General features: G+C 43.5%; 1 protein-coding gene across 1 annotated transcript in view; it reads left to right on the top strand.

Moving 5' to 3' along the window:
• Positions 1-418: 418 nt before the first annotated feature.
• LOC123993110 (out at first protein homolog) overlaps positions 419-22,806 on the top strand; it is a 28,705-nt gene continuing 6,317 nt past the window's right edge. The window contains exons 1-3 of the mRNA XM_046294903.1: positions 419-1,226; positions 13,681-13,815; positions 14,270-14,450. Of these exons, the coding sequence (XP_046150859.1) occupies positions 996-1,226; positions 13,681-13,815; positions 14,270-14,450 (547 nt within the window). The 5' untranslated portion in view covers positions 419-995. The remainder of the gene's footprint in view (positions 1,227-13,680; positions 13,816-14,269; positions 14,451-22,806) is intronic.

Here is a 22,806-nt window from a genome sequence, read left to right as displayed (position 1 = left end):
AAGCGCAAATAAAAACAATGCCTCTGTATTTTTTTAAATCATGAGAAGTTTTTAGCCACAACTTGTATATAACTCCATATAAAATTCAGAAAAGAATACGGACTATTTTGATTAGGTTAATTAAAATCCACAATCATATTTACACAAAAAAAATTAACACAAACTATTATAGCAACTGCAGTAGGTTTATCTTCTTGTTCACTAGTGGCAACAATGCTTCATAATAACAAAAAACGGTTTTATAAAAATTACCTTCTCTTGTGGCCTATACCATACCATATGCTATAATTATTGTGCAAGCTTGGATTTTCTTGTTGAAACACAACCAAATCATCACATCCCCTTGTGCTACATTTCGAGGGTGCTGTGCCTTTAAGAGTTTGCAACGCTCGTTGAATTCACAGCGCCGTCGCTGAAAGTTTTGAGGCAATGCAAGTAGAATACTCTGCTGAAGTTTGGATACCGAAGGAAGTGACGGGACTGAATGGGAGAAAAAAAAGGAAAAATAATATGAGGATAAAAACAGAAAGCAGAATACGAAGCAACGTGCTGTGTGTACGATCAAGAGAGAGAGTGGGATACTTACATCTCGCATGATTCTGATATGCATTGAAGTCGTGCGGGTCAAAGTTTTTTTTTAGTTGTTACAAAGTAACGTTAGCTGTGAAATGAAAAGCAGAGATTGAATTCTTGATCGAGGTGGGTTCTACCTACCTAAAGTTACTGTATGCGTTTGACAATTCACCCGAGTCGCGTTAATGTTTGTACACAATCAAATCAATCACGGCATGAATTATAGCGTAAAGCATGGAAGACGAACAACTGGTTGGATTTCATATATATGTATATATTTTTTTTACAAAGAATAGATCGCAAAGGGGCTACCTGTTGAAACTGAAATGCTACTAAATCTGTTAATATTGAATAGAGACGGTTGGATTTCTCCTGGACTTTAGTATTTCTCCTCTGTCAAGTTCAGTTCTGCGTCTTCTGGAATGTTTGGGAGTTGTTTTCCACCGGTTTCAGCTCGAATAAATGCATTTCTCTGGGCACTAATATTCTTAACAACGTTCGGACTTTGTTCAGAGCTGAAAGTTCGTGTTCGTTTAGCTGATGGACAAATCACAGAGGAAGTTCTAGAAGCAGACAGTGAAAAAGACTCCATCACACTTGAGTTCAAACAGGAAGATGGAACTCTCATAACGTTTGTCGCTGACTTCAAACAGGTGAGCGGTACCAAATGTGTTTTGCCCCACACCCTCATTGTTTTGTGTTGGGTTATTGCCCAATGACCACCTATGTTGCCAGCCTGATCAGCGGTAACGCAGATGTTGAATGAAGACTATTATACCTCCATGTAACTAATTTAGAAAACGGTACACCATAGCCTAATCGTGTTAGTCTAGCCTGTGTCATTTCAGTGCTGATGAGTTGACTCCCTGGCCATGGGCCCTCCTCTCCTCATGCCGGTTAAATTCCTCAACATGCATGAGTGGATAATGTGAGGTGGCACAACAAACTGAATTTTGAATTAGACTCTCACTTGTAAGGATCGGTTTAGGAATGCTATTCTTACTGTTTTGCAATACAACTCAACAATGTCTTTTACTCTGAGCCTGCTCAGTCCTATCAACACGGAAGGGCCTAGTTGGAGAGCAAGGGCATCCATCTACTCCAGTGGTTCACAAACTTGGTTGTGCCAGGGACCGGAAAGATATGGTCCTTCTTTCTTGCAGGGCCAGTTACATTAAACAAATGGCTACATTAAAACTAGCACAAAATAAGCGACTAAGACTAAACCACTGTCCGCTAACCATAAGGGACCCGTCAGCAATATCTCCAGGACTGGTGCTGGTTCATGGGCCAGAGGTTGAGAATCACTGATCTACTCACTGCTTCAGTGTGACATGTGAACCAGCAAACATGCAGCCTGTTCTCCGGGTGCCTCTGGTCACTTGTGCACTACTCTCAGACACAGACCAAAGGCATGCGTCTCTGATTGTTGCAGTCCCACAGAAACTGACAGCCTGGCAAGAAGTGAAGGGGGAGATTTTCTAGGATTAAGTGGGCATGTCTGACCTTTTTGATCTGTGGTTTGGTTCACAAATCAAATGGGAAATGTTGTGATTAAAAGAGGCCGGCACGTCGCCAAATCGGTGATGACACGTCTGAGCACATCACACCATGGTGGTGAAGCCTGTTTAGCCAAATTAGCTACAGGCACAGGGCTCTTTCCTCTTGGTTTCCTCTCTGTTTGATCAGTTCCACTTGGAGGCCTGCCTCTCCATTCCGTTTACATGTGGTTCTCATTCAACTCTCTATCTCAAGTATTTATGGGAAGAATTTACTGCTCGGATCTGCATCTGGACAGGAAAGCTCTTAAACAGGGCATATCAAACAATGGGTAGCAGTAAATGGACCGAGTAGATCTATATGAATGGATTTGTTGCTGTAATGAGTTTGTTCACGGGACCAGCCAGCTAGGTGTGTAGATGCTGTTTTTATCAGTCATAGCCTCATGCCAAAATCCCCATGAGTTGGCATGGGTTGTGGGAACAGGAGTCCTGTAATCTATGGGATCAGCACAACTATGAGAATCGGAATGAGTCATTCCGTGATAAGAAGAGGGGGGGGTGAACTGAACATTTTACACGAACATGGACGTGTGGCGAAATGATATGGCTACCTAACAAACCACACCTCAATCTGTAGGAATGGATTATTCTTATTCCCCATTTGCATGAAAACAGCTGGAATGTGTGTATTAATTTGCCATGTTCAAGCAAGCACTTGACCCCAAAATGTAGCCCCTGATTCCCCAAAATATAATTTGACTAAAAAGGGAGATGCAATTGCCAAAGTCTCTCTACTAAAATCAAAAGACCACTGCTTTACGTTGAACTCCAATGTTGTGGCACATTCAGAATTACCCAGACGTAGCAGTTACGATAACAGAACTAGAGCCATCATAACATTGCTTTTGCCAACCTGATAAGGTAATGATTACATTAAAACAAGTAGGGTAGGGTACCCCAACCGAATTTGGCCCGCTGGGGTTTTATTTTTTCTATATAATGATTACGTGTGTGTGTGTGTGTGTGTGTGTTGGACTGTAAAAACACCAGCAAATCAGCATTAAAAGTTATTTTAATTTTGGAAATCTGTTCCAAAGTATTCCCACGCATAATAGAGAAACTGTATATGATTGTGTACAAATGTAAGCAAGGTTTGAAATATTGATTTAGTTAAATAGTATATCAGTTTGGGCTTCTTGCGGTCAATTTGCAGTTGATAAATTATTTGTGATTTATGTTCCGGCCCCCTGACCATCCTCTCAAAAAAAGTTGATGATCCCTGAAGTAGGGCATCCTATCCTAATTCTTGTATTATTTAGTCTCTAGTCTAAGACGACCTAATATGAAAACAAGTGTACTGTTACCTTGACTGAAAAGCGAAACCTCCCCAGAGTTTCACTTCAAGGCACAACCTCACTCTCCAGTCCATGACACGGGTGGAATACAATAGAGTTTCAATCCTTCCTTTTCGAAGACAATCAACTGGGAATGTCTAACATTTTTGAGGGGGAAAAATATCTTGGAATGGTCACGATGATGCAGGCCAGGCCCACACACACTCATCAGTGAGAGAATGTTTGTGGTCTTTCCCAACAGTTTGAATGTGAACCACAACTAGCTTGGCTGTGTCCCAAAGAGCACCTTATTCCTTAAATGCTGAGTATACCCTAAAATATACATATTCCCTAAAGTATACCCTGTCCCCTCAAAACAGCTTTAATTTGTCGGGCATGGACTCTACAAGGTGATGAAAACGTTCCACAGGCATGCTGGCCCATGTTGACTCCAATGCTTCCCACAGTTGTCAAGTTGGCTGGATGTCCTTTGGGTGGTGGACCACTCTTGACATGGCGAAATACCCAGCAGGGTTGCAGTTCTTGAAACAAACCGGTGCATCTGGCACCTACTATCATACTCCTTTCAAAGGCACTTAAATATCTTGCCCATTCGCACTCTGAATGGCACCCATATGCAATCCATGTCTCGAGACCTAGAAATCCTTCTTTAACCTGTCTCCTCCACTTCACCTACACTGATTGTAGTGGATTTAAGGGATCATATCTTTCACCTAGACTGACCAGGTGAACCCATCATGGAAAGAGCAGGTATTCTTAATTTTTTTTTGTATCCTCAGTGTATATAGGGAAAACACCAGGAGACAACAAACATACTATTTACACAAGGGAACATAATATTTATTATTCACAGTAAGGTTAAATTAGATCTTTAGATAGAGGATACCATATATATATATATATTTTTAAGCTAAACTTTGTTTTTTGCCGGAGTAACCTCTGGTGGCAGAGTATTCCACGATGACATGGCTCTATACATAACTGAGCAACGCATAAAATCTCTATTTTGGGTACTGTAACGAAACCATAGTGTCTTGTCTGGTGGGGTATGTACTCATACACACACACACTAAAGTATACCCTGGTTCGAATCCAGGCTGTATCACATCCAGCTGTGATTGGGAGTCCCATAGGGTGGCGCACAATTGGCCCAGTGTCGTCCGGGTTTGGCCGGGATAGGCCTAGGCCGCCATTGTAAATAAGAATTTGTTCTTGACTGACTTGTCTAGTTAAAGGTTACACACACACACACACTGACCAAAAAGTTATTTTGTTAGAGTTACATATTTCCCCATTACCAGTAAAACATAATCAAGACCTATTTCTTTCACTTACTTGCTGTGCTGTTTCGTCGTTCAGTCGTTTCATTCTCAACCAGGATTTCATTATACATGTCAGGCAGTGAAGTTTCAGCTCTCTCTGTCCGTGGATTCTCTTCCTCTGTGCACACTGTCACTGTGTCCGTTTCCATATTGTTCAGCTGTGTATGTAACATTTCACGTAAACCCTGTTTCTTGTCTGCCTCGAGGTAGCGGTCCTTGTACATAGCATCGAGCATGGTGGCGACACAGTAAAGAGAGAATGCCACCGAATCGCTTGTGCACAGCCTGTGTTGGCAGTTTTGTTGAGCAGGCATTTCAATGCCATGACCGAGAGTATCACGTATTCTGCAGGCACAGTTGATGAGCTTATTTCTCAAGTCAGTTGTTCGAGTGGAGCTAGCTAGCGTGTGCAAGTTTCAAACATGTTCTCAAGTGCCATTGAAATGGCAGCAGCGGTATGATAACCAGCATATTCATGAGCATGCAAAACGACTTTCCTCAGTACGAAATCCTCAACGACCCACTGTGCTATCAGACTTGGCATGCTCATGGGCTGATATTTTACTGGTCCAAATGTCAGTCGTGAAGCTAATAGCAGTGATGCTATTACTGTGTGACTCTGGTAGGGCAACATTTGAAAAATAGCGCACTTGGTAGTATGTACCGAGCTCGACTAATCAGTGAAAGCCAACATTACCCACAACCGAGAACGGTTGATTGTCAAGGGCAATGATTTCCATTATCTTGGCGTTAATGGATTTAGCCTTTTTGAGTTCTAGCTGAAATTTTCTTACTCTTTTGAATGCCTGCTCGACTTGTTGACTGCTCGATCCACACAGCAGACATTGTGGGCTAGTAATAATAATAATAATATATGCCATTTAGCGGACGCTTTTATCCAAAGCGACTTAGTCGTGTGCATACATTCTACGTATGGGTGGTCCCGGGAATCGAACCCACTACCCTGGTGTTACAAGCGCCATGCTCTACCAACTGAGCTACAGGTTAGGAATGCTGTGTTGCACGTGTAGTGCAACATTTTACGTGGCGTCATTACATCATGTACCTGTACACTACCATCCAAAGTATGGGGTCACTTAGACATGTCCTTGTTTTTGAAAGAAAAGCACTTTTGTCCATTGTTAAATAACATCAAATTGACCAGAAATACAGTGTAGACATTGTTAATCTGTGAAATTACTATTGCAGCCCATTATCAGCAACCATCTGTCGTGTCTATGGCATCATTACATTTTATGACTTACTTTATCAAATCAATTCTCTTATTATTACATGATTAAACTAATCATTTAAATGTAATTAACTAGGAAGTTGGGGCACTAAGGAAAATCTTGAGATTATAAAGTTATAATTTTCCTAATATAGGATATTTAACATCTGATCAATTAGTCTTCTAATTAATGAATTATTCTTTACCTCATGTTAGTCTCATTCCAAACATTGTAAATAGTTGGTTATCTGCACGAGCCCCAGGCTTTACTATGAGTTATCTATACATAAATTGTCTTAGTAAATAAATCATTAACTAAATAATAACAAAAATGCATAAACAAACACAGTATCTGTGGTTACAATGAAATGATAGGGGAGGTTCCCTAGTGGACTAAGCCGATATGACGGCTTGGCGGACAAAGGGTGTGGACTGAGAAGGGCGGGAAAGACACTCACTATACAGTTCATAATTATATTAATTGAAATGCTAATCCTTTGCACTTGAACGATCACTCATTCGGGAATAATTGCAATCAATCAATATATTTACGTACCAGTGTGTCATCGTGGTCTCTGTTGGAATCGTCAGTCCCTTCTGTTGGAAAGTTCATCCGAGCATCTCTCTCCCTCTGCTTCCCTGAAGTCTTTCGTGGTTAGAATGGATACTTCAGAGTACCATTCAGAAATGTTCTTATAGAACAGATGTTTCGCCGTTTGTCGGTCTTCGCATCCCAGGTTGATATAATTTCTAGCTGCAGAGTAATTCATATCTAAGATTTGCTCTTATTCTGTCGGGATCGATAGTCTGTGTTTAACCATTTCCAGCCGTGTAGCCAATGCTCCACGTGGTATGGTTAGGAATTCAACAACCTTCGCTTAAACTGAGGTTTTTGTGGTCTAAACTCAACTTCTGCCCTCTCGGTGTCCATCGAGGTATGCGTGGTCTGAAGAGGATTTCTTCAGGAGTTTTTTTTATTCGTAACAGTAGAAAGGGGCTGTTCCATGACGCTAGATCATGTCTGTGCTCACGGGGGGTGGGCCCGATGACTTAGTTAACTTTAAGGAATACAATTCTTTAACATTAAATGTTTCGCATCATATTACATCATTTCACAAATAGTTTCATTTTTACTCATTCATTTTATACAAGAATTAGATGCAAACACCCTAATTGAGAAATGTACATATTCAGAGATAGTCATGTGTGTCTCCTGCCCTCTCTGAGGTCACCAAATGAAACACACTCGTCATACCCTTACATTTAGGAGTTCGCCATGTGAAATCGTTTGTTCTCTCTGTCTCTTTCTGCATGGCCAGGGGGAGAGGGTCTCCTCCAGGAATTTACGACCTGAGATAAGTGTGTGTGTGAGAGAATACCCAAAAAGGACTACATCATGACACATCACTCCTGTGTTCCAATGGCACGTTGTAAACTATTCCAAGTTTATAATTTTAAAAGGCTAATTGATCATTAGAAAACCCTTTTGCAATTGTTAGTACAGCTGAAAACGGTTGTGAGGATTTTAAAGAAGCAATAAAACTGGCCTTTAGACGAATTGAGTATCTGGAGCATCAGCATTTGTGGGTTTGATTACATGCTCAAAATGGCCACCAGAAACAAATACCTTTCTTCTGAAACTCATCGGTCTATTCTTGTTCTGAGAAATGAAGGTTATTCCATGTGAGAAATTGCCAAGAAACTGAAGCTCTCATACAACGCTGTGTACTACTCCCTTCACAGAACAGCGCAAACTGGCTCTAACCAGAATAAAAAGAGTGGGAGGTCCTGGTGCACAACTGAGCAAGATGACAAGTACATTAGGATGTCTAGTTTGACAAACAGATGCCTCACAAGTCCTCAACTGGCAGCTTCATTAAATAGTACCTGCAAAACGCCAGTCTCAACGTCAACAGTGAAGAGGCTTTTTCTTTGCAACTATTTAATACATTTTAGAATAAGGCTGTAACGTAATAAAATGTGGATAAAGACGAGGGTCTGAATACATTCGAAATGCATTGTATGTGTGACCGATACTATAATTGCTGCTTATTTGTCTCACACATACACACTGGTTGAGATGAGCAACAGATGTTGGGAATATACCTGACACACTATCACTTTAAATTTACTATGCCCCTGTACCAACAATGCCACGGTCGTGTGAACGGGAACATTAGCTCTCTCTTAAGTCTTTTATCGGTGTTCATAAATGTATTGTGTTTCACAACTCCCTCAGCCCTCCGGCTGTCTTATGTCTAGATATTCTCATCAAAGAAAAGGTCATAATGAATACGCCCAAACAGTAAGCAACTCTTGGGATGAATTGATTTATTTCTATCACACACCCACTTGTTTGTAAAGAGCAGCGAGCACGGCGGTTAGCCTTTTATGAGCAAGACTCCCATTGCGATTTATCTCTGACCCGTATGGCGGCTGCCCATCCCTTTTTATATCCTTTCATAGCCATCGCATATCTCCCAGTAACCTTGGACAAGTAGTTGGAAACTTGAACAATAGCTTGGACACCCCGTTGCAGCACAATTACCATTGCACCTTTTTTGTTTCCAATTTTTCATTATTATCTGGGTGGCTTACACGTTATTCGGTTGCTCGTGTGGGAATTCTGTGAAATTTCTCTCAGCATTTCCTCGTGAACGTTGAAGTGGGGTTCGGTGTGCAATGCGTCCGAAGTCGACTCATTTACCAGATCTTATGCTCGACTGAGGCCATCCCACTTTGTCACTTGCACAAACTTGTCAGCCTTTTTTTAACAGGCAAGCAATGTCACCTTTTCCAGGAAATGTTGTTGTTTTAGGAGTGGATGCCATACAAGGTTAGAACTCTTGGACCACAGGGGCCATCCAGTGAATCCATCCCCTGCAGTTGTGTAAGGTCCCACTACTGCACTGCATATGGGAAGGATATGGACTCCAACTCCCACCATGTATTGATTCCTGTGTGGAAGATCTGCTCCACAGATAAGAAATGGGTAGTTGCTCAATACACAGGACCTGCAGGGCATTTCCTCAGAATATCTTTTAAGTTTAGCAGACAGTCAGCATGCACACTAAAGAGGGAGGTGTGGAGGAAGAATGGTGTCTAGTTTCTTTCTCTTAAGACGAGCTGCTTTCTGACAGTAGCCTTGTTTTGGTGTGGCAAAATAAGTTGGGCTACATTGTTATTCTAGGCCAAGTTTGCTGTTTTGACGATTTTTAGCCTGCTGTTTTCAGAGCCTGTTCCCATTTTTTATTTTTTGTGTTGCTGTAGCCAACTCACTCCTGTGGTTGTTGGCTACACAGCACGAACAGAGCCTTTCTCCCATACTTATTGTCCTCTACTCCGGGCTGCTCTCCCTGAGGACTGCCTCCTGGCTTCATCCACTAGCGGATGTCTTTATTCTGCTCTGGGTCGCCAGGCAGATGTTGGGCTTTGAACACTGCTAATAATAAAAAAGGTCTCCTGTCGTTCCCACAGTCAAGAGACAGGCAGGAGGGGAAAGGGCAGGCACAGTAACGCCAAATACCTTTTGAACTTTTCGCAATCAAATGCTCCACAACACTAGACCCTTTTTTCCATTGGTTTTTTATGACAATGGATCTGGTTTCTGCTTGTTTTAGCCCATCTATATTCCCTTTCTGGACTGCAGCTCAACAAGGAAAGCAAGGCACCTTGTAGAATCAACACGAAGAGATACGTTCTATGTAATTTTCTATGTATGTAAAGTTTTAACTTTCTGGCTAACTGGTTTTCAATTGAAAGGATGGCAAGGCTGTTCAACCTGTCTTGGCACATTGTAGATCTTTTAGTTATAAAAAAAAAAATCAGCTTACTGAAGGAACGTTCGCCTCTAGCAACTGTTACAGGCATTGTACAGAAGAGTCGCAGTGCAGCGCACACCTCTCCAGAAATGCTCTGTAGCTGCAGCTTGTGGATGGCATTTAGGAACTCTACAGGACGAAGACCATCTGAAAAAAGTGGCACCATATCGTCTTTAATATCGCACTTCATTTTCAAATCCATATGTGAGGTCTTTGGTGTACTTGTTTCTCAATTTATGGCAAGAACCAAATTTTCTGTTACTTACATTCATGAAAATGACTGAATTGGTGTAAACTCCTCGCATATAGCTTCAATCGTGTGGAACCGCATGTCCAAATTACTGCTTGAACTATCCAGAGCCACAAAACACTTGTGAAATCCAGTGTCTGACTTCTGTTAATTTGCTATGTCATCTTCAGTCTCATCAGGGAAACTCCTCTGCTCTTCTACACCAACTAAGTGTGCCAATCAGTGCACTGACATTTTAAAACATTAGATAACAAATGGGCTTGGACTCCTAGGAAATGAAAGGCTAATTTTCTGAATGTCAAATGAGAAGACATGTCTGTTCATTTTAGATCAAAGTAACACACTCATTTTGTCAGGGATGTTGCTGAATGTTGGGTAAAACGCATAATTCTATATAATTATGTGGTCATATTTCTGCTTTTAGCAGATGGGCTTATTTTATCATGTTTTTTCATAGCACTTGGCACATTTTAATTTAAAGCACAAATATGTAGTTTTGGTAAAAAGCTGAAGGATGTAAATGTAACCACTCAAATTCATATACAGCTATGGCTGCAAGGACAGACCATACATGTCATTTTATAACTTTAATTTATTTTATTTTATTTTTTACAAATATTGGAGTCAATCATTCTTCTACTTTGGGCTTTGATGGGGTTTCCTGAGGAATAAGTCTTATTTCAATAATCAAATGGTATAAATCATTAATTCAAATGGATGTACCAATCAGATTGCATTTTAAAAACTTGTTCACAGAAACCCAGTTACTGGTTCTGATAGAACAAAGCTCCTGATTTTTAAATGTTTTTATTTTATTTTTTATTACAGATTCTCCTGACTAGTGTACAAAACAAACTTCAGTTTAGGGGTATATTTAAACATGAAAATGCTTGAATAAAAATGACAAGCCGTACAGTTGTTACAGTCCTATCACACAGATGTGTCAACGAGTTGAGTTATCTTTGTCATTTTAATTGTCAATCTTTTAGGTTTGGGCAGCTGTGGATACCACCAGTTGCAGTCTCTGACGTGCAAGGGAAGTAGAGTGGGCCAACAGGAAGGGTTACACACACTCCTCGCCCATTAGCATTTCTGTTTGCGTCCCAAATGGCACCCTATTCCCTACATAGTGTCCTGTGGGCCCTGGTCGGGGTACCATTTAGGACACAGCTCCTATCGATCGATTAGCTCTTTGGCCCTAGCCCCTTAGCTGTTTGCCCCTAGCCCCTTAGCTGTTTGCCCCTAGCCCCTTAGCTGTTTGCCCCTAGCCCCTTAGCTGTTTGGCCCTAGCCCCTTAGCTGTTTGCCCCTAGCCCCTTAGCTGTTTGGCCCTAGCCCCTTAGCTGTTTGGCCCTAGCCCCTTAGCTGTTTGGCCCTAGCCCCTTAGCTCTTTGGCCCTAGCCCCTTAGCTGTTTGGCCCTAGCCCCTTAGCTGTTTGGCCCTAGCCCCTTAGCTGTTTGGCCCTAGCCCCTTAGCTGTTGGCCCTAGCCCCTTAGCTGTTTGGCCCTAGCCCCTTAGCTGTTTGGCCCTAGCCCCTTAGCTGTTTGGCCCTAGCCCCTTAGCTGTTTGGCCCTAGCCCCTTAGCTGTTTGGCCCTAGCCCCTTAGCTGTTTGGCCCTAGCCCCTTAGCTGTTTGGCCCTAGCCCCTTAGCTGTTTGGCCCTAGCCCCTTAGCTGTTTGGCCCTAGCCCCTTAGCTGTTTGGCCCTAGCCCCTTAGCTGTTTGGCCCTAGCCCCTTAGCTGTTTGGCCCTAGCCCCTTAGCTGTTTGGCCCTAGCCCCTTAGCTGTTTGGCCCTAGCCCCTTAGCTGTTTGGCCCTAGCCCCTTAGCTGTTTGGCCCTAGCCCCTTAGCTGTTTGGCCCTAGCCCCTTAGCTGTTTGGCCCTAGCCCCTTAGCTGTTTGGCCCTAGCCCCTTAGCTGTTTGGCCCTAGCCCCTTAGCTGTTTGGCCCTAGCCCCTTAGCTGTTTGGCCCTAGCCCCTTAGCTGTTTGGCCCTAGCCCCTTAGCTGTTTGCAAATCTGGACAACTACATCAGGTGGAGATTCCATCATATTTTTTTCCACCTTACAGATCAAGTCAAAGGGTTAGGGCCAGAGGTACATGGTAGGGGGAGAATTGGAGCCGACTATCTATGCAAATTGATTTGAGGTGGCCAGTAGCTTGTGCTCAGTCACCATGTGCTGCTAAAGAACTTTGCCTTTGCTGACAAGGTATTTGCATAATGCACTGATTTAAAAAAAACATGACCAACCCACTTGCCAGATTTAAAAAAAGTAGGATATATCTTTTGATCGTTTAGGTTTCAATACACTCTCGCATGGTGTGTTGCTCTTGACATGGCATATTTGCATTCTGTCATCATATGAGCAGGGGTACTGCCTTTTAGCCATTTTTTGACACCGCCCATCATTGGTTGCACATTTTCTCACTTATCCTGTAACCTAATGTCTGTCTTCTCGAGCGCACAGTGTTGCTGCGGCAGTTAGGCCTGGGACTGGGAGGGTGCCAACCTAGTGTGGCTTGGCACTGAGCTTCTGTTGCAGCCCAAAGTTAAGACTACTCCATGATCCTACTGGTGCTGTTGTATTTATAGAACAGAGGGTGTCCATCTTATTTGTTTTTAACAAATTATAGCCATTTTACCGGGTTAGTGAAACCACTCCAAAAATGCCATATATGTTTTTTTTTTGCACTTTATTTTAAAACATTTTTCTTTTATGAACTTCACACACAGTAGGTCTCCAGCATACTTTAGAGCAGGATGTTAAATGTAACACATAGATGTTACCCAGTCTTAACACCTGCCGTAACACAATGCTGGGGTTGGAGAAGCCTTGGCTGCATTACCATGTACTACCCCCCCCCCCCCCCCCCCCCGCTGCTCTCAGCCTGGGTTCCTCCCCTATGATGTTGGTTTCAGAGGAGAAGGGCAGTGCTGCTTTCCTGTAATTACCCTGAGTGTGCCCGGAGCAGTCCCTCCGCGGGCTGTCTGGTTCTCCGCGGACTGTGTGTGTGTGAGACACGTCAGGGAAGGGAGAGCTGATGAATGGGGGGAGACAGGTCTGTGGCTTTGCTGTCCTCGGCTGGAACTTCTCTTTATGGCCTTGGGGCTGCAGCCAGATCTCTCGTTCGGTTGCCAACAGCAACAAAGTCGTGGTAAACCTTCCTTCCAACATCTTCATTTTTCCACTTTGTTCACATGAGTATAATGAGATGATTCATCTTTTGAAGTTATGGGTGTTATAGTTTATTAAGAAGAACTCTTTGGGCACCGATTTGACTAAATAAGCAGTGTTAGTGAAAGGAGACTAAATGTGAATTTATTTCCAAATCTCTCATTCTAATGTGGTTTAGTGTGTAACAGTGCAGATGCAGAATGAAGGGTTCAGTTATTTAACTTCATTTCAACCTTGTTTCAAGCCTACTATACTGGTCCAAAACAGTATAGCACACCATGTGAGCAAAACGTTTTAAAAATGGTAAATTAAAATCTTTCTTATTGGACAAGTCCAGGAAGTCCCTCACTGTTTCAATTGTTTGTTTTCTTCCATATGGTGCATAATGAACACAACCCAGATCCTATGCAGTTACCCTGCCTCACAATCGGTCTCCCTCCTTCCCTCCCCTTCAGCATGTGAAGATCTTCCGGGCACTCATCCTTGGGGAGCTGGAGAGGGGCCAGAGCCAGTACCAGGCCCTGTGCTTCATCTCGCACCTCAACCACAATGAGTTCATCCCCAGCGAGTCCATGGCCCGACTCAGACAGGTATGTGTCACCCACTGGGGTTCGAACCCGGGTCTCAGGTGCTTCAAAGCGGTTAGTTGCTGAGTTAAAGGCCTTAACAGAAATATTCAAGTCTCAGGCAAGTTTAGTCAACGCATGAGAGTGGATCCAAACCTCCTCTGCTACATGTGCACTAGTAGTACAGAGAAATTAACTTTCTGAGTTGCCTTGTTTGAATATGTTGAAAGTGTATCCTTCCTCTCCTTCAGGTAATCACTGATCTAACATGATACTTGCTAGCAAGTGGTTCCTATGTAGCTTCCACCTATTCCTGCTATGTCAGATCAGTGATAACGCCAAAGGAAGGGTACAGGGAATAACAAATAATAAGGCCAGTGGGTACCCTTGCTGTGGGGGGTAAGTGAATGAGCATTATCCCATTTGATAAATAAAGTGACCATGGTGACATGACTGACTTTGTCCTGCGGTCCACCAGAAAAACCCTCAATCCATTCGCATGGCGGAGGAGAGGCGGGGCCTGGACCAGCTGACCATGAACGTGGCAGTGAACCTGAGCCAGGCTTGGCAGCTCAGCAGCCACATCCACAACATGTGCAGCGAGGCCCGGGAGGCTATCTACACCCGGGAGAGGGACGTCAAACATTGGCTGGAGAGAGGTCAATAGAATGAATATGTGGGCACATTGTGACATATACAACAAAATGCACAATGTGGACCCAGAGGATATCGCTTGAAAGTATTAATTAAAACGCTTATTTCCAAAGTGGTCCTCAATGGTAAAAACAATAACACATAATTAAAATACAAGACAACATTACGAACCATAAATATTCATTTATATTTACATCCTAAAAAGTGCCACTATTCACTGCACTTCTCCCTAACCTTAAAGATCAACCATATTAAAACAATCTATTTTTATTGTTTTTTAATTTCACCTTTATTTAACCAGGTAGGCAAGTTGAGAACAAGTTCTCATTTACAACTGCGACCTGGCCAAGATAAAGCAAAGCAGTTCAACACATATAACAACAGAGTTACACATGGAGTAAAACAAACCGACAGTCAATAATACAGTAGAAAAATAAGTCTATATACAATGTGAGCAAATGAGGTGGGAAGGGAGTAAAAGGCAATAAATAGGCCATGGTGGCAAAGTAAATACAATATAGCAATTAAAACACTGGAATGGTAGATTTGACAGATGAGTGTGCAAAGTAGAAATACTGGGGTGCAAAGGAGCAAAATAAATACAGTAGGGGAAGCGGTAGTTGTTTGGGCTATTTATAGATGGGCTATGTACAGGTGCAGTGATCTGTGAGCTGCTCTGACAGCTGGTGCTTAAAGCTAGTGAGGGGGATAAGTGTTTCCAGTTTCAGAGATTTTTGTAGTTCATTCCAGTCATTGGCAGCAGAGAACTGGAAGGAGAGGCGGCCAAAGGAGGAATTGGCTTTAGGGGTGACAAGTGAGATATACAGTGGTGAGAACAAGTATTTGAAACACTGCTGATTTTTTTCAGGTTTTTCTACATACAAATTACAGACCTCTACGTGCTTTGTATCATAGGTACACTTCAACTGTGAGAGACGGAATCTAAAAGAAAAATCCAGAAAATCACATTGTATGATTTTTAAGTAATTAATTTGCATTTTATTGCGTAACATTTACCTTTATTTAACCCGGTAGGCTAGTTGAGAACAAGTTCTCATTTGCAACTGCGACCTGGCCAAGATAAAGCATAGCAGTGTGAACAGACAACACAGTTACACATGGAGTAAACAATAAACAAGTCAACATAGTAGAAAAAAATAATCTATATACATTGTGTGCAAAAGGCATGAGGAGGTAGGCAATAAATAGGCCATAGGAGTGAATAATGACAATTTAGCAGATTAACACTGGAGTGATAAATGATCAGATGAACATGTGCAGGTAGAGATACTGGTGTGCAAAAGAGCAGAAAAGTAAATAAAATAAATACAGTATGGGGATGAGGTAGGTAAATTGGGTGGGCTATATACCGATGGACTATGTACAGCTGCAGCGATCGGTTAGCTGCTCAGATAGCAAATGTTTAAAGTTGGCGAGGGAGATAAAAGTCTCCAACTTCAGAGATTTTTTGCAATTCGTTCCAGTCGCAGGCAGCAGAGAACTGGAAGGAAAGGCGGCCAAATGAGGTTTTGGCTTTAGGGATGATCAGTGAGATACGCCTGCTGGAGCATGTGCTACGGGTGGGTGTTGCCATCGTGACCAGTGAACTGAGATAAGGCGGAGCTTTACCTAGCATAGACTTGTAGATGACCTGGAGCCAGTGGGTATGGCGATGAACATGTAGCGAGGGCCAGCCGACTAGAGCATACAGGTCGCAGTGGTGGGTGGGGTAAGGTGCTTTAGTAACAAAACGGATGGCACTGTGATAAACTGCATCCAGTTTGCTGAGTAGAGTATTGGAAGCTATTTTGTAGATGACATCGCTAAAGTCGAGGATCGGTAGGATAGTCAGTTTTATTAGGGTAAGTTTGGCGGCGTGAGTGAAGGAGGCTTTGTTGCGAAATAGAAAGCCGACTAGATTTGATTTTGGATTGGAGATGTTTGATCTGAATCTGGGAAGAGAGTTTGCAGTCTAGCCAGACACCTAGGTACTTATAGATGTCCACATATTCAAGGTCGGAACCATCCAGGATGGTGATGCTAGTCGGGTGTGCGGGTGCAGGCAGCGACCTTAGATAGGCTGGGCAGGATGGATATAGGTCTGTAACAGTTTGGGTCCAGGGTGTCTTCCCCTTTGAAGAGGGGGATGACCACGGCAGCTTTCCAATCCTTGGGGATCTCAGATGATACGAAGGAGAGGTTGAACAGGCTGGTAATATGGCTTGCGACAATGGCGGCGGACAGTTTCAGAAATGGAGGTTCCAGATTCAAGCCCAGTTGATTTGTATGGGTCCAAGTTTTGCAGATCTTTCAGAACATCTGCTATCTGGATTTGGATAAAGGAGAAGCTAGGGAGGTTTGGTCGAGTAGCTGGGGTTGGGGGGGTAGGGGGGGAGAGCTGTTGGCCGAGGTTGGAGTAGCCAGGAGGAAGGAATGGCCAGCCGTTGAAAAATGCTTGTTGAAGTTTTCGATTATCACGGATTTATCGGTGGTGACCGTGTTACCTAGCCTTAGTGCAGTGGGCAGCTGGGAGGAGGTGCTCTTGTTCTCCATGGACTTTAGTGTCCCAGAACTTTTTGGAGTTAGAGTTACAGGATGCAAATCTCTGCTTGAAAAAGCTGGCCTTTGCTTTCCTGACTGACTGCATGTAATGGTTCCTGACTTCCCTGAACAGTTGCATATCGCAGGGACTATTCGATGCTATTGCAGTCCGCTACAGGATGTTTTTGTGCTGGTCGAGGGCAGTCAGGTCTGGAGTGAACCAAGGGCTGTATCTGTTCTTAGTTCTGCATTTTTTGAACGAAGCATGCTTGTCTAAGATGGTGAGGAAGTTACATTTAAAGAATGACCAGGCATCCTCAACTGACGGCATGAGGTCAATATCCTTCCAGGATACCCGGGCCATGTCGATTAGAAAGGCCTGCTCGCAGAAGTGTTTTAGGGAGCGTTTGACAGTGATGAGGGGTGGTCTGCGGACCCGTGGCGGATACAGGCAATGAGGCAGTGATCGCAGAGATCCTGATTGAAGATAGCAGAGGTGTATTTGGAGGACAAGTTGGTCAGGATAATGTTTATTAGGGTGCCCATGTTTACGGATTTAGAGTTGTACCTGGTGGGTTCCTTGATGATTTGTGTGAGATTAAGTGCATCTAGTTTATTAGATTGTAGGACTGCCGGGGTGTTAAGCATATGCCAGTTTTGGTCACCTAACAGAACAAACTCTGAAGTTAGATGGGGGGGGGCGATCAATTCACAGATTGTGTCCAGGGCCCAGCTGGGAGCTGAGGGGGGTCGGTAGCAGGCGGAAACAGTCAGAGACTTATTTCTGGAGAGATTAATTTTTTAAATTAGAAGTTTGAACTGTTTGGGCATAGACCTGGAAAGTATGACAGAACTTTGCAACTCCTCCCCCTTTGGCAGTTCTATCTTGACGGAAAGTGTTATAGTTTGGTATGGAAAACTCCGAATTTTTGGTGGCCTTCCTAAACCAGGATTGAGACACTGCAAGGATATCAGGGTTGGTAGAGTGTGCTAAAGCAGTGAGTAAAACAAACTTAGGGAGGAGGCTTCTGATGTTGACATGCATGAAACCAAGGCTTTTTCAATAACAGAAGTCAACAAGAGGTTGCCTGGGGACATGCAGGGCCTGGGTTTACCTCCACATCACCCGAGGAACCGAGGAGTAGAATGAGGGTGCGGCTAAAGGCTATCAAAACTGGTCGCCTAGAGCGTTGGGGACAGAGGATAAGAGGAGCAGGTTTCTGGGCATGGTAGAATATATTCAGGGCATAATGTGCAGACGGGTATGGTGGGGTGCGGGTACAGCGGAGGTAAGCCCAGGCACTGGGTGATGATAAGAGAGGTTGTATCTCTGGACATGCTGGTTATAATGGGTGAGGTCACCGCATGTGTGGGAGGTGGGACAAAGGAGGTATGAGGAGTGGAACTAGGGGCTCCATTGTAAACTAAAACAATGATAACTAACCTGAACAACAGTATACAAGGCATATTGATATTTGAGAGAGACATACAGCAAGGCATAAAGTAATCGCAGGTCTTGATTGGGAGAGCTAGCTAAAACAACAGGTGAGACCACAACCGCTAGTCAGCTAACACAACAACAGCAGGTAAAATTGCGATGACTAGGCAGAGAGGGTCAGATTAACTACACACAGAGCCTAAGTTTGCGGCTGGGTTCGACAGATAAAACATAAATAAACCAAATGGAGTACCGTGATTAATGGACAGTCCAGCAGGCATCAGCTATGTAGCCAAGTGATCAGTGTCCAGGGGGCAGCAGTAGATGGAACAGGGAAGCCGCTACTACGCTAGTACACGGTGTTTAGTAGTCCGGGGTTGGTAGGGGAGTCTGCTCAGACGGAGGCCGGTTGAAGCACAGCGGATGGAGTATTCGTCGGCAGACCAGACGTGGTGTTATGTCGGGGCGCCGTGTTGACAGAGAATCCAAGCCAGATGGCGAAAGAGGTATTGTAGAATTTTGTTTGCTAGCCGGGAGATGTGCCTGGCTCACGGCTAACTGGTGCTAGCTTCGTGGCAGTGGCGTTAGCCACTATAGCCAATCGATAGCAGTGGTGATCCGGTGCCAAGGTTCAGAGTTTACAGCAAGGATCCGGTGGAGTATTGGGCTCTAGCCGTGTATGAGTGGGGTTCGGGTGAACAGCTGAGTAGGCCGGGGGGTGGGCCTCAGGGATAGCTTCGGTACTGGGTGCCACGGAGGGTGCAAGCTAACTGTGAAGATTAGAAGTAGTGGCATGGGGATTACGGCAGGAATCTGGCGTTGTTTTGGAGAGACAGTCCGATACAGGTAGATTGGCGAGTAATATCCAGACTAAGAACAGGGCTGGTATCTGTGCAGGAGGTAAAAGCCGCTAGCAGTGGCTAACAATGACTAAATCGCTTGTAGCTAATTAGCTGGTTAGCTTCTGGAGGTTCTTGAATGTGTTCTAAAGTTAAAAATAATAGCGATTCCGTTTCACATTGGGTGAGGCAGGTTACCGGAAGGTATAATCAAAATAAAAATCGAAAAGAGAGAATTTTACGTTGTTTGAAATATATACAAAAAATATGAAAAATACAAAAGTACATGAGCGGACAAACAAAACACGTCTACACTGCTACGCCATTTTGGATGACATAAGTATTTGATACATCAGAAAAGCAGAACTTGGTTTGCAATTACAGAGATCATACGTTTCCTGTAGTTCTTAATCAGGTTTGCACACACTGCAGCAGGGATTTTGGCCCAGTCCTCCATACAGACCTTCTCCAGATCCTTCAGGTTTCGGGGCTCTCGCTGGGCAATACGGACTTTCAGCTCCCTCCAAAGATTTTCTATTGGGTTCCTAGGCCACTCCAAGACCTTGAGATGCTTCTTACGGAGCCACTCTTTAGTTTCCCTGGCTGTGTGTTTCGGGTCGTTGTCATGCTGGAAGACCCAGCCACGACCCATCTTCAATGCTAAGGGTCATGGCTAAGAGAAGGAGGTTGTTGGCCAAGATCTCGCGATACATGGCCCCATCCATCCTCCCCTCAATACGGTGCAGTCGTCCTGTCCCCTTTGCAGAAAAGCATCTCCAAAGGATGTTTCCACCTCCATGCTTCATGGTTGGGATGGTGTTCTTCTCATCTGGAGGGTTGTTAACACAGTGTCCAAAGAAGGACCAGAAGTATACAGAATAGTGTCGTCTGCGTAGAGGTGGATCAGAGACTCACCAGCAGCAAGAGTGACATCATTGATGTATACAGAGAAGAGAGTCGGCCCAAGGATTGAACCCTGTGGCACCCCCATAGAGACTGCCAGAGGCCCGTACAACAGGCCCTCAGATTTGACACTGAACTCTGTCGGAGAAGTAGTTGGTGAACCAGGCGAGGCAATCATTTAAAAAACCAAGGCTGTTGATTCTGCCGATTAGGATGTTGTGATTGACAGTCGAAAGCCTTGGCCAGGTCAATGAATACGGCTGCACAGTATTGTCTTATTGATGGCGGTTAAGTTATTGTTTAGAACCTTGAGCGTGGCTGAGGTGCACCCATGACCAGCTCTGAAACCAGATTGCATAGCAGAGAAGGTACAGTGGGATTCGAAATGGTCGGTGATCTTTTTGTTAACTTGGCTTTTGAAGACCTTAGAAAGGCAGGGTAGGATAGATATAGGTCTGTAGAAGTTTGGGTCAAGAGTGTCCCCCCAACCCCCCTTTGAAGAGGGGGATGACTGCAGCTGCTTTCCAATCTTTGGGAATCTCAGACGACACGAGGTTGAACAGGCTAGTAATGGGGGTTGCAACAATTTCAGCAGATAATTTTTAGAAAGAAAGGGTCCAGATTGTCTAGCCCGGCTGATTTTCCAGCTCTTTCAGAACATCAGCGGACTGGATTTGGGAGAAGGAGAAATAGGGAAGGCTTGGGCGAATTGCTGTGGGGGGTGCGGTGCTGTTGACTGGGGTAGGGGTGGCCAGGTGGAAAGCATGGCCAGCCGTGGAAAAATGCTTCTTGAAATTCTCAATTATAGTGGATTTATCGGTGGTGACAGAGTTTCCTATCCTCAGTGCAGTGGGCAGTTGGGAAGAGGTGCTCTTATTATCCATGGACTTTACAATGTCCCAGAACTTTTTTGAGTTTGTGTTGCAGGAAATACATTTCTGCTTGAAAAAGCTAGCCTTGGCTTTTCTAACTGCCTGTGTATATTGGTTTCTAACTTCCCTAAAAAGTTGCATTTCACAGGGGCTGTTCGATGCTATTGCCACAGGATGTTTTTGGGTTGGTTAAGGGCAGTCAGGTCTGGAGAGAACCAAGGGATATATCTGTTCCTGGTTCTACATATCTTGAATGGGGCATACTTATTTAAGCTGGTGAGGAAAGCACTTTTAAAGAACAACCAGGCATCTTTTACTGACGGGATGAGGTCGATATCCTTCCAGGATACCCGGGCCAGGTCGATTAGAAAGGCCTGCTCGCTGAAGTGTTTCAGGGAGCGTTTGATAGTGATGAGTATGATAATGATTGCACATCATACCAATCCTTAAAATAAATACACCTGACCAGCAGTAGGGGGCACAAGGGTCAGTGGAGTGGTTTCCCTTACAATTACGACCTTGACCAAATTAAACTTTGCCTGCTTTTTAAAGCTATTTTTACTTTTTATTTGCTTGATCTCCAAGGGAAGTCTATTCCATAGACAAATGCCTATATGGAAATACGTGCTCCTCGCAGTACTGTTTACTCTTGGGATTTTACAAGACATAACACCAGCTCTGGTATTGTGACTGTGTTGGTTATAGACCATATCAATGTGTTTCGTGTAACCTGGGGCGTGATCGTTCAAGATGTCAAGCATATGATTTAAGTTGGTCCACTCTGGACTCCAAAGGCAACAAGCCCACCTTCAGGAACTCCCCTACCCCTATGTGGGTCCTAGGGGAGACATTCAGCATATACCTGAACATTATTTTGCAAGACCTGTGTTCTCTTTTTCAGCTTTTTTGATAGCCCACTATACCAAACAGAGCAGGCATAATCAACATGACACTGAATCAAGGTTGAGACGAGCAGTTTAACTTTAATGTTAAAATATCTAGTGTTATGATGTAAATTTAATTTGTTTGCCATTTTATTTTTATTTTTTAGCAGCACTCAGGTCTCCAGAAAGGGATTTATCTAGGGACACAAAGATAAGATACTTGTTTTAGATTCGCTCTCCTTGCCTGCACAGTTTACCGTTATCTTGTCAGCCCTAAGCAATCTTTTGTTCCAAACAAAATCGATTCAGTTTTTACCAAATGTAGTGACAATTTTTGTCAGACAACCAATCTCTAACAAAATACAATCCTTCCCTGATACCAGTATGGCTGAATCATCAGCATACAGTAAAGTGCAAACTCCTGCTTTATCTGGCAAATCATTAACGTATATAAGAGAGGCCCTAAAATTGATCCCTGCGGTACTCCAAATGCCTCTGACACATTAACAACATCACATACTTGTGTTCTGTTGGTCAGATAAGACTTAAAACAGTTCACTGCTACATCATTTAGACCCATGCGTTTCAGTTTCATCAGGAGAATATTATGGTCCACAGTGTCAACAGCTTTCTGCAAGTCTAACATGACCATACCTGTATAGTTCCCCTTCTCACTTTCCTGCTTAATGTGGATACAGCAAGTATCAGTGGAATGAGCTGTTCTAAAGCCAGATTGTAGTTCATAAAGAAGTTTGTGATCAAGAAGGTATCATAAAGAAGTTTGTGCTCAAGAAGGTATCCCTCAAGTTGATTTTAAAAATGAATCTCTCAACAATTTTGGATGAGGTTCTGAGGATTGACACAGGCCTGCAGTTTCCTGCATT

This window comes from Oncorhynchus gorbuscha, linkage group LG13, assembly GCF_021184085.1.
Source record: "Oncorhynchus gorbuscha isolate QuinsamMale2020 ecotype Even-year linkage group LG13, OgorEven_v1.0, whole genome shotgun sequence".
NCBI classification, from domain to species: Eukaryota; Metazoa; Chordata; class Actinopteri; order Salmoniformes; family Salmonidae; genus Oncorhynchus; species Oncorhynchus gorbuscha.
The sequence above is the reverse complement of the archived record's forward strand: the minus strand, read 5'-3'. Positions and strand labels throughout refer to the sequence as shown.